This window comes from Strigops habroptila, chromosome 7, assembly GCF_004027225.2.
Source record: "Strigops habroptila isolate Jane chromosome 7, bStrHab1.2.pri, whole genome shotgun sequence".
NCBI lineage: Eukaryota > Metazoa > Chordata > Aves > Psittaciformes > Psittacidae > Strigops > Strigops habroptila.
The window spans coordinates 30,097,989-30,110,523 of NC_044283.2; the positions used below are offsets into that span (position 1 = coordinate 30,097,989).

A 12,535-nucleotide genomic window follows, 5' to 3' on the forward strand; every position below is an offset into this window, starting at 1 on the left:
TCTGCAGACCTCACCAACTGAATAGAGTAGAAATGGCAAAGCAAGAGAAGCAAGGTTACCATCAGCACCCTCTGAGCAGCCTTCTCATTTACACAACTTCTACAGAAAAAACAGGAGTGAATATTCAGTTTACCGAAGACCTGGGGTTTTCATTACTACTGTCTGATCAAAAATTGTATACTGTCAGGAGAAAATATCACCAGACATTTGTTTCTTCTCTGACTTACTTAAAGAATTACAGCGTTTTCCTGGTTTTAGCTGGGACACAGTTATTTTTCTTCCTAGTAGCTGGTGTAGTGCTGTGTTTTGGCTTTAGTCTGAGAATAATGCTGATAACATACCAATGTTTTAGTTGTTGGTCAGTAGCACTTACGCTGATCAAGGACTTTTCAGTCCCTTGTGCTCTGTGCCAGTGAGGAGGAGCACAAGAATCTGGGAGGGAGCAGAGACATGACCTGTGACCCAAACTAGCTGAAGGGATCCTGTGATTCAATGATAAAGGCAGTTTATGGTCTGCATTTAACCCTGTATAAATAATCTTATTTGGGGATCCAGGCATACTGCAGGTAAAAGTGGCAATTTTAGCATCTGTAAACATACGTGAACTTTACAGTATTAAACCTAGCCACTCTTCAAATTTAAATTGCAGTAGTGGAGAGCTCAGTTCAGTCTAGCTACTCAACAGACTGCCTGGGACTTTTATCAGAAGTAGGTCACTATCAGAATCAGAGGTGAACCCTGCAATATCAGTGAACAAGTTTTATCAGCTCCAGATCTAGCTAACTAAAAGATAGCTCTAGCATATGCGTAAGAACTCCATTTGTGCCTCTTAGCCATAATACAGCACAACTGCTTCTAATATCACTGGACTTTCTGCCCAACTCTGCTTTGCGCTGACTAATGGGAAAACAGTGATGTCCTGACCTGCAGGGCTGAGAGGTCTACACAGAGGTCCCCCCAAGGCCATTCCACAAACCATGTCACCAGTGCAGAGGAAACATACCCGTTCCACAAAGCTATTATTGAATAGACCAGGACAGGCAGCCTGGAAAGAATACAGGAACGTTTTCTGGGAAGCTAGGGACCAAGTTAGGAAAGACAAGGCCCAGTTAGAATTAAATCTGGCTAGGGATGTGAAAGATAACAGGAAAGGTTTCTATAGGTACGTAGCAAATAAAAGACAGACTGGGGACAACATGGGCCCTCTCCGGAAGCTATTGGGAGAACCGGCTACCCTGGATTTGGAGAAGGCTGAGGTTCTTAATGACTTCTTTGCCTCAGTCTTCACCAGCAAATGCTCTGACCACACCACCCACGTCTTGGAAGGCAGATGCAAGGACTGTGAGAATGAAGACCTTAGGCCCACTGTAGGAGAGGATTAGGTTCGAGACCATCTTAAGAACCTGAACGTGCACAAGTCCTTGGGAACTGATGAAATCCATCCACGGGTCCTGAAGGAGCTGGCGAATGAAGTTGCTAAGCCACTGTCCATCATATTTGAAAACTCGTGTCAGTCATGTGAAGTTCCTGATGACTGGAAGAAGGGTAATATAACCCCCATTTTCAAGAAGGGGAAGGTGGAAGACCCGGGGAACTACAGTCCAGTCAGTCTCACCTCTGTGCCTGGAAAAATCTTGGAGCAGATTCTCCTGGAAAGCATGCTAAGGCACATGAAAAACAATGAGGTGGTTGGTGACAGCCTAAGGTTTTACTAAGGGGAAATCCTGCCTGACCAATTTGGTGGCCTTCTATGATGGGGCCATGGAACTGATGGACAGGGGCAGAGCAGTTGACGTCATCTACCTGGACTTGTGCAAAGCGTTCGACACTGTCCCGCATGACATCCTTGTCTCTAAACTGGAGAGACATCAATTGGATGGATGGACCACTCAGTGGATAAAGAACAGGCTCGATGGCCGCACGCAAAGAATTGTGGTAAATGGCTTGATGTCCAGTTGGAAAACAGTAACGAGTGGTGTCCCTCAGGGATTGGTGTTGGGACCGGTCCTGTTCAACATCTTTGTCGGCGACATGGACAGTGGGATTGAGCGTGCCCTCAGCAAGTTTGCCGACGACACCAAGCTGTGTGGTTCGGCTGATATGCTGGAGGGAAGGGATGCCATCCAGAGGGACCCTGACACGCTTGTGAGGTGGGCCGATGCCAACCTTATGAAGTTTAACCAAGCCAAGTGCAAGGTCCTACACCTCTGTGGGGAAAATCCCAGGCACAGCTACAGGTTGGGTGGAGAAGAGATTCAGAGCAGCCCTGCAGAGAAGGACTTGGGGGTGTTGGTTGATGAGAAGCTTAATATGAGCCAGCAGTGTGCGCTTGCAGCCCAGAAAGCCAACCGTATCCTGGGCTGCATCAAGAGAAGTGTGACCAGCAGGTCAAAGGAGGTGATCCTGCCCCTCTACTCTGCTCTCATGAGACCTCACTTGGAGTATTGTGTACAGTTCTGGTGTCCTCAACATAAGAAGGACGGAGCTGTTCGAGCAAGTCCAGAAGGCCACAAGGATGATCAGGGGGCTGGAGCACCTCCCATATGAAGACAGGCTGAGAGAGTTGGGGCTGTTCAGCCTGGAGAAGAGAAGGTTCCGTGAAGACTTCATAGCAGCTTTCCAGTATCTGAAGGGGGCCTATAAGAATGCTGAGGAGGGATTCTTCCTTAGGGACTGTAGTGGTAGGACAAGGGGTAATGGGTTGAAACTTAAACAGGGGAAGTTTAGATTAGATATAAGGAAGAAGTTCTTTACAGTGAGGGTGGTGAGGCAACTGGGTTGCCTAAGGAAGTTGTCAATGCTCCGTCCCTGGCGGTGTTCAAGGCCAGGTTGGACAGAGCCTTGGGTGACATGGTTTAATGAGAGGTATCCCTGCCATGGCAGGGGGGTTGGAACTAGACAATCTTAAGGTCCTTTCCAACCCTAACTGTTCTATGATTCTAGGATTCTATGAGTCTCTGATAATATGTTACAAGATATCTCAAGAGTTAATAGAATTATGTCACTTCAACGTCTGTGTTCTTTTGCTTAAAGAGCAAACTCTTCTTTTAGGAGGTAAATAAGCAATAGGTAAAGGACTACAAAGACAGTAGCTTCGAATGAGCTTCTGATTCCATGGTACATTTTAACTTCCATATATATCAAACTTAAATCATTACTGCTTCAAAGACTGGGAAAACCATTGTTTTCTGTATCACTCGATATGATACATAATGGCCGATGAGCAAGATAGTTCTTCAGAATCCACTGTTTGTACTGGCTAGGTCTCTACTGACTATAATGAATGCTCAGAAGACCTGGCCCACTCTTAAATTTCTACAGCACCAAGGTAAGTGTGACAAAGCCGCTAATGTCACATTCAGATGCCACAAGCCTGGGGAAACACCATGAAAAGACATCAACAAATCCCTACTGTAAAGCTCAATACAGCTCCAGAGGGTTTTTTCATCATTCCCTCATGACATGCCCAACTGCATACACCACAAGTTACTGAAACTTTACCACAACTACTGAGCAAGTTGGCAAAAGACTGGAACATGAACCTAGTTCACAAGCGCTGCAAGATGAGAACCAAGTTTATATACATTCTACTTTCTTATTTAGGTAACAAGTGATCTAATGTTAATAGATATAAGCAGACCTGCAACACCAAAAATATTTTCCATGTTTACTTTACCAGAACCAGTGTTCTGCAATACAAAGCACTGTGCAAGGAAATAGTCAAAATCGTAACTCTCACATACAGTAACAGAACATTAACAGAAACCATCCACACGCAGAAAGGAACTGGGAAAAATCTACAAATCACGACTAATGTTCTGCTACCCTTAAGAAATAGTATGCTCCCTGAAAGGTTATACAACCTGGAAATTTTACACCAATTTCATAAAGTCTGCATATTGGAATATTCATACTAAAGACATTCATTGTTTAGGCATGATTTGTTGTACTAGACATGAAGGTCTAACTGAACCCTTAAAATATTTATGTATAGATAAAAGACAAATTGTTGTAGTTAATTTAATGAATTCTAGAGTTTCAAATTTTCAAAGAACTTTAAAAGTGCTCACACCTTTCCATGGCAAGGTGGTGTAGGAAAAAACAAACTCGCAGCCAAAGTTCCCTTTCATAGATGCCTTTCTGATTTTAGAAGGCGGAATCTGGCCTTACTGATTTAATTTTGGTATCAGTGTTTGGTACTTAAATGGTCGTTTATGTACTTATGCATTGACTGTTCCACTGTTTCCAAGTCCCTCAAAATGCTGATATTTGAATTTATTTAGAAATAATTAATTACGGAATGTTTTACTATAGATTTATCTTAGTTATTAATATTTTAGCTACTATTATAAAAGTAACATCATGAACAAGACTTTGTAACCATTTGTATGTATGGTGAGTTGAAAAGTAAAAGAATGTCTGTTCAATATAGTGATCAAAAGTCAACATTGTTGGGGATATACTGTCAATTAAATATTATAGAATTTTCCATTACTTAGGACAATATTGCTACTCTGTTTTATAGAAAAAGAGGACAAAGACTACCTCACACATTTATTAACACAAGAATGAACTAATTAAGATAAAGGGGAAACTGTCATGATCTCATTCTGAATGTACTTGAGACTTTTTTATATACACAGAAGACAGTTTTCAGCAGACAGAACTTTCCACAAAGGCATTTAGGGTAAACATACTCTGCATTCCTGTTAATTTTGCAGTATGCATGCTAAAACTCTCTGCAAATGACTGACTGAAAACCATTATAACATTCCTCTCTGATCATAGGTAATCGCTTGCATGGTAAAAAGAACTTAAGAGATTTCCAATATTTCTTTTGATTTATTGAAAATACTAATGTAAACAGCATAACTGAATCAAAATTAATGAGTTAAAATGAGCCACACTTCATTTCTGAATGCATATCTTGATTTTCTTTCTTCCTCTGTAACAACCTAGTGCTTTATGATAAAACAATTGCATTTAAGCAATATTAAAAATGGTTCGCTTTGAAATATTAAATCCTAGAGACATTATGCAGTTTAGCAAGATTGCCTGTACCTAATGAGGAAAAAAAAAAAACCCCAAAACCAAAAACAAACAACAAACAAACCAGGAATCACACTAGCTAATGCCAGAAAGAACTTAAGCATATACAGACTCATTCTTTATTTCACTGCATTTTGCACATATCACCAACCCTGTTTTTCTGGAGTTCACATCAAATAAAGTATCAAATGTTCCATTCCCAGTGCTGAGGTCATTTGAAGTATAAAATATGCATGATTTGAATCTCCTTTCTTTAGGATAAGATATTTCTTTCAAGAAGGCAAGCAAGACTTAGAAGATATTTCTTTCAAGAAGGCAAGCAAGACTTAAAAAAAAAAAAAAAAAATCATTTTTGACATGAAGGAAGCTTTCACTGTTAAGATATTCTCAATGCAAACCTCTACTGATTGCTAATTTAGGAGGTGTAAGAATTAAACTTCGTAGTTTGAGACTGAAGAAATTAATTTATATTAGCTGTAAATTAAGAAACAAAAGATTAAAACCACATACCTTTCGGGAATGGATTTCTTTCACGTATAGTGGAAGTAGAAATTCAGATATTCCTTCAAGTCGTATTCCTTTTTTAGTGACTCTCAAATTTCCCATTCCATCCTACAATCAATAATATATATATATTCACTTTAGGAAATAACCTTATCCAGAACAAGCTAAAAAGAACATAGTAGCTGGCCTAATACCTAAAACTAATGAGTGCTGTCCCACTGTTCCGAGCTCCCCTGTTGATCTTGGACAGCAGCTAGATGGGGGAGGATTTATAGGTAAAGCTTCATCTATGATCGAGGTATTTAACTGTGCAGCCTGATGATGAACTGTGTACATTATTCCTTAGCTGCACCTAACACAAGCGTACAAATGTAGATCCTAAGTATTCCTTTGCTGAAGAGGTGAAGCTAGATCTAGAATTACAACTTCTAAATCACTAGTTGATTATGTCTAAAAATATATATATATATGTAACATTTGGTAAAGCAATCTGTTATTTTTACATAGTGAAATACTAGAAAAAAATATTATGTCATTGTTATGTCTTGAATCAATTGTTTTTGCTTTTCCCAGCAATTAAAATACATAGGAAAATATCCTATAGGAAGAAAGAAAAAGGGGTTTTTTATTAGCAGTTGCTCATCACTACTGCTCATCACAGGAGCATGTTGCTGTGAAAAGAACAACTTCAAAAATGTTGAGGGCTATTTTCAGCTGTTATTTTTTAATTTATCTGAATAGAAATAGGAAAGGGGCCATTGTAAAAGCCTGGACATAACACGCAAACCAAGTAATTCAATGTTTAATATAATATAATATAAGCATAGAATAGTTGCATAATAAGGCTTCAGCTGTATTCTTACAGGAAAAACAATGAACCTTGCTCGACACTTAAGAGACAGGATCACTTTGCACACTGATAGAAATTCAAGACTTTTTATCCTTGGATGCTGGTTACTATATTCCTCACAGAAGATAATTCTTTACCATACAGGTAGTGGAATTCAGCTAGATCCACTTAAGTGCAAAATTAGCAAAATTAACTTAATTGCTGATTAAATGTTTTGAAGCCATTGCTGACTCTGACGTAGCAGAACAGTAAGAACTTGCATTTCTGCTCTGTTGGCTGAATTGTGAAACAAATAACCTCCACTTCTGGGCAGTTGTAAATAGCTGGATAAAAGTGTCCCCAACTGCTACAGCTGATGCTGGAAGAGGGTGCTGAATTGAACAATATTATGCTTATCTAAAGATGGTGTAGCCACTATACCATTATAGCTATTCCCTTTCTAAAATGAATGATGCCAATATGGCAGATATTTGATTGACACCACTGCATCCACATCTGAAGCAAAACTGTGAAAACGTTAATTCTTTCAGACAACAAAAAGAATTACATTTCATACAATGTAATTCAGCTGATAGAATTTCCCAAACACAGCAAGGATATATGATAGGCAGTTTTCCACACTATAGCAGATCTGTAAAGAACATAACTGTTGGGAATCATGCCTTCCCATATGAGTTATAGGACTAGAAGCCTAGATGCTTCTGACTACAAAACCAGAAACTACGAGAGTCAGAAAATATACTGAACTCCTTTCCAAAGCAGAGAAATATGGAATAACAAAATGTAATGCTAAGGCTTTCTATAATATAGAATATATATATATTCTCATATATATATATATATGAGAAAACTCATGGATTAAGCCAGTTTAATAGGGAAAGCAAAAGCTGTGCACTAGCAGAGCAAGGAATTCATTCACCACTTCCCATCAGCAGGCACTGTTCAGCCATCTCCAGGACAGCAGGGCTTCATCACACGTAACAGTTACTTGGAAAGACAAAAGCCATCACTCTGAACATTCCCCCTTCCTCCTTCTTTCCCCAGCTTTATATGCTGAGCATGATGCCATACGGTCTGGGATATCCCTTTGGTCAGCTGGGGTCAGCCGTCCCAGCTGTGTCCCCTTCCAGCTTCTTGTGTACCTTCAGCCTACTCGCTGTGGGGTGGTATGAGGAGCAGAAAGGCCTTGACTCTGTGTAAGCACTGCTCAGCAGTAACTAAAACATCCCTGTGTTACCAACACTCTTTCCAGCACAAATCCAAACCATAGCCCCATACCAGCTAACATGAAGAAAATTAACTCTACCCCAGCCAAAACCAGCACACTATGATATCTGAATTATCAAATGCTTTTTAAAGAAATGATGTAATATTTTAAAATATTTTTCTTAAATCAAGATATGAGATGTCTATAAAAATTATTTCACATACAAAACCCCAAGCATTTGTAGGCTTTCTAACAAAGTGCAACATGAGACAGTGGTGCCTATTTTTGAAAAGGAAGTAAGATAGACTTTGCTTCTGAATGTGTCATCTGCATTATCATCCATTAATTCTCAATTTCAGCAATCCTTTTTTTCTAGATATGCTATAGTAATAGCATATAAAATCATAATAGGAAAGAATCACTTGAGAAAAAACAACCACCATGCTCTATTTTTCTCAGCAAATAAATACTCAACAAGAAATAAGTACCTATTTATTGATTTGGATATAAACACATTTTCTAACTGAAAAGGCAAATTCAACATATTGTTTTATCTGCTTCTATGGAACATTCGTAAGTGTCAGACACAAAATAATACTTACAATAAAACTGGGGGTGAGAGGAAAGGGTGAAAAAATACAAACTCAAACTTCCAGAAAACTGGAAATGCTGAAATTAAGTTTGCCTAGGAAAATTCTATCTGTTCCACCTTGCATGTATGCGTACGATAAAGTCTATAGTTATAGATACTATCTATCCTCCTGAATCCCAGCTAATTCCACACAAGGTTGGCTACTCAGTATTTTGCTTTGCCTCATTATTTTCTTTGCTCTGCATCTACTGCACTCTGTTAAAACTGTGCTTTGAAGACAGTACTGCCAGTTTCCCTCTTGGCTTCTCTTCTCCTAAGTGTTTATTGCTGAAGTCACACAGTTCTTCACAACTATTAATCAATTTTCAAAATACTTGCAGTGGTTTTATATCCAGTGATACGTTCTTATGTTACTGAAAGGGAACTGAAGCACAGAAATTAATTTGTTCACTAATGTTTGGTACTTATCATATTTTCTCTGTTTATTTTCAGCTGTGGAAAGTTAATTTGTATAGCAAGTTGAAACTGCCAGGGCCTCAGAAACAAACTAATGACAGAGACTACCTCATCCATTAGGGCTTCCCCTTTCCTGAGTGACATTTCTAAGCCCTCATTTTTTAATTCTTCAGCAATGAGCTACCCACCTACAAGCATCCAAGAGTTTGAATACAGACAGGCATTGGACAGACAGGAGCACTCTAGTTTCAGTAAAATTCTTCAATACAAGAAGACAGACACTACATTCTGGAGTGTATGCCACAACTAAGATATAGAACTGAAACAGGGGGACTGTGACATTAATTGCTTGATAAATGTAATAATCTTCCAGAAAGTAACTTCCTGAAGTGTGTAATGACTGATATAAGACTGAATAGTAAAATAAACAGTTATGCATGTACTATGACACACTTAATGAGGCTCTCCTCCTTCACAGAACCACTGCCCAGTAAGTTTTCTTCATCAGTAATTCCTCACCCAGTTTAAAGAGAAGTTGGAATAAGAAAAGTTTCCTGTTTCACTGAGTTAGAACTATTAGAGAGAAAAATACAAGGCTTTCCAGAAGTAACATAGCTGGATTAAAAGTTATTAGGATTGAAAAGAGTAATCAGAGGAAGGACCAGTCTCCAGGTTCACTTAATGCACTTAGGACCATGAAGATCAGTTTAACTTTGGAGCTCCCCCTGAAATATGAAAATTAAAAGAGAACCACAAAAGAATTCTGTCTGAAAACACACTTGCATCTTCCTCTAGATATGATTTTGCTGTAATATTATTAACACTTTAGGCATTCCTGTTGCTAATCTTCAGAATAAACTGCCTAAATTACTTTAGGCTTTCCAGGCAATGGATACTCAGTTTATCATTTTGGTGTGAACTTACTTCATTCTAGTGGAAAAAATAGACTTGCAAGAACTATATGAGTACTTTCTTACAATAATTAAATTCTAATTTCACATACTGGGACTGGGACGAAGTTAGCTTTCTTCATAGCAGCCTGTATGGTGCTGTGCTTTGGATTTTTGCCAAAACAGTGTTCATAACACATTGATGCTTTGGTTATTGCTGAACTGTGCATAGCATCAAGCATTTCTCTTTTTTAATCCCCCTCTGCCCCTCAATAAGTAGAAAGAGGATAGTCAAGGAGTTGGGAGCACATAGCCAAGGCAACTGACCCAAACTGGCTAAAGGAATATTCCATACATCTAACATTATGTTCAGCAATAAAAAATGGTGGTAGAGAAAGAAGTGTGGGGAGAAAGAGGATTGTCTTTCAAGGTGGCCACTGCTTGGAGAATGACTGGGCATCAGTCTGTGGTAGGTGGTGCATGATTTTCTTTGCATTCCTTTATTGCCTCTTTATGATCATATAATAGTTACGATTATTCTCAGCTTGTTATTCCATGTATAACATTTTTTTCCTGTATAAGAAGATAAACCAAGAACAACGATGCTGCTTTTGTTCAATTCCCTACGTATAATACTAAGAAAAACAACCCTGTTATCTTTACACCCATAAATATACCTACCTTACAGATATTATTAAAAATAATAACAATATCACTACTATTAACATTTTATGGCATTCTTAAATTACCTTATATTTCAGTTATGAACATCAGAAATTCAAACAAGAATCTATTAAAACCTTGAAACAGGAAAACTAAACATTTATTTTATACTGTTGCTTGTCTTATATGCAGCAATTTAGGAATAGTTTTACTGAATTTGAACACTACTTTAAAGCCATTGAGGTCCCAAACTATACTTCTTATAAATCTCTGACAGAATATAACTTTGAATTAGAGCATATTAAAAAAAACAAAACCAAATGTTCTGGGAGTCAAACAACTAATAATGACATTCAGAACTTTTTCAAGCTTTGAAATATGTATATACCACCTGTATATAAATGGACAGAGTTTAATGTTCTCAGATGGTCCTATAAATGGTACATTAGAAAGTCTGAAGTTAATTCACACTCTTTAAACAGAGAGGATGATCTTTTAAAAAGATTGCTATTTCTTGACAATGATGTGCTGAAAGTTCTACAAGGGTGTACTACTTACATACAATATACTATTTCTGCCCAATAAACTATTAGAGCAGCATGTTGTATGATAACTACAAATAAAAAAACATATGACAGAACTATGAATACTTCTCAACAAGCCAAGAGGTTGGCTAAAACTACAATCTATGCTAACTAATCCTGGACCACACATACTCCTGTATAATGAAATGTGCTGTTATGCATTCTTTTCTCTCTTTAAAAAAATAAAAAAAAAAAAAAAAAAAGTAATATATACATTTAAACACAAAGGAATTCTAAGGAAGAAGTAGATAAGGAATTCTATACAAATTGCTGATAAACAAGAGGCATGAAAGAACAAGGGTAGCAATTTGCATGATAGCCAGCTCTCTGTGCCATACATGACCAGAACTGAGGACTTTTAGGACAGGATTCGCAATACCAGCTTGGAAGATCTTTAAGCCACAGAAAGAACAGGTTTGAAGACAAGCTGCGGACTGTTTCAATTGGAAGCAACATCTCTTCTGGAGGACAGTAACTAAATCTTACAACTCCCTCAGCCTAGATGAAATAAAACCTCTTTGCATGAGACTTGGACCAAATCCACACCTTTAATATTACAAAAGCCTGCAAATCTATGCGTAGTTCTGTTATGTGAAAGATACGAAAGGGAAGTAAAGACCTAACAATTCCTACTTAATAACACAGAATTCAAAATTGCTTGGTCTGGAGAGAAACAGGAGAATGCGATACTACAGTTCAGGAATTAAAACTCTCATTAACTGAGTTGAGAAAAGAGTTCTGCTAGATCCTCCAATAATTTGTCATGAATCTCACCAAGCGAGCAGTTAGAAGGCAGCAAAGGACCTTGCTAATTAAAATGCATGATTTTTGCTTAGGATCATATAACTGAATTTACATCCACAAGCACAGCAAAAAGTAAACTGAAGTGATGGTTAATCTGAATTGACTAAAACACGGATAAGTGAGATTTTTTTATTTCAGTATTGTATGGTGTTCTTCCTGTTTTCCTTAATAAAATACAACAAATATCTGTTTCAGTACTTTACAACAGGAACAACAAAGTAGATGGTGGGGAAGTAAATACATTATTATTAATAATATTCAAGTTTTTCAGAAGTTCTGCAGTACATGTGGTATTCTGCTAGTTTTCTGAGTATGTATTTAAACCCACATTATGTCTCCAAAAGCTCAAAGTCCAAAGAAAGAAGCACTGCACAAAACCTGGAGAAGATAAAAAATAAAATACTACTAATGATTTTTAAAAAGTAGTGTTTAAAAAAAATGCCTAAACACAGTGTCCTATAAATTAATAAGCATTCACTGCCTGTTGCCTTGTGGGCATCAAAGCTGAGCCTAAACATGAAAAGGAATCTGGATGATGCGGTTGCAGTGCTATGAAAGAGCAAAGATGAAACATCTGTAAGTCTACAAATATGCTATGCAAAAGGAAAAATGCAAAAGGAAAAACAAAAAGAGGGCAAGATATCAGAAGAAAGTTGGTTGAAGCAATGAAGCAGTGGTGAATTATATTGAAGATGGAAAAAGAATACTGAATTTTATATGAAGGCACAAAAAAGCAGATAATATAGAGGAACAGTGGCGGGGACGATTAAGAAGATGAAAGATATTAGCAGCTACATTGTTGATAAAATGGAAAAGATACACAAAAGGTTGGGAGGAAGATTACAAGGGAAATTATTCGTATTGTGTACACACACACAAAAAGCTGGATTTCATAAGCAGAGTTGGAGCATAATTCCAGCTGGAGAAAAATGGTAC

The 12,535-nt window shown here is 37.8% G+C and overlaps 1 protein-coding gene across 12 annotated transcripts in view; it reads right to left on the bottom strand.

Moving 5' to 3' along the window:
- SGCZ (sarcoglycan zeta) overlaps positions 1-12,535 on the bottom strand; it is a 494,888-nt gene that overhangs the window by 160,546 nt on the left and 321,807 nt on the right. For 10 of the 12 annotated variants that reach the window (XR_003992315.1, XR_003992314.1, XM_030492658.1 and 7 more), the window contains one exon: positions 5,560-5,661. The exons of the other annotated variants lie outside the window; for them this stretch is intronic. Coding sequence is in view for 8 of the 10 variants with exons in the window: in XM_030492658.1 (XP_030348518.1) it covers positions 5,560-5,661 (102 nt within the window). In the remaining 2 variants the exon portion in view is untranslated. The remainder of the gene's footprint in view (positions 1-5,559; positions 5,662-12,535) is intronic. 12 annotated transcript variants of the gene reach the window in all.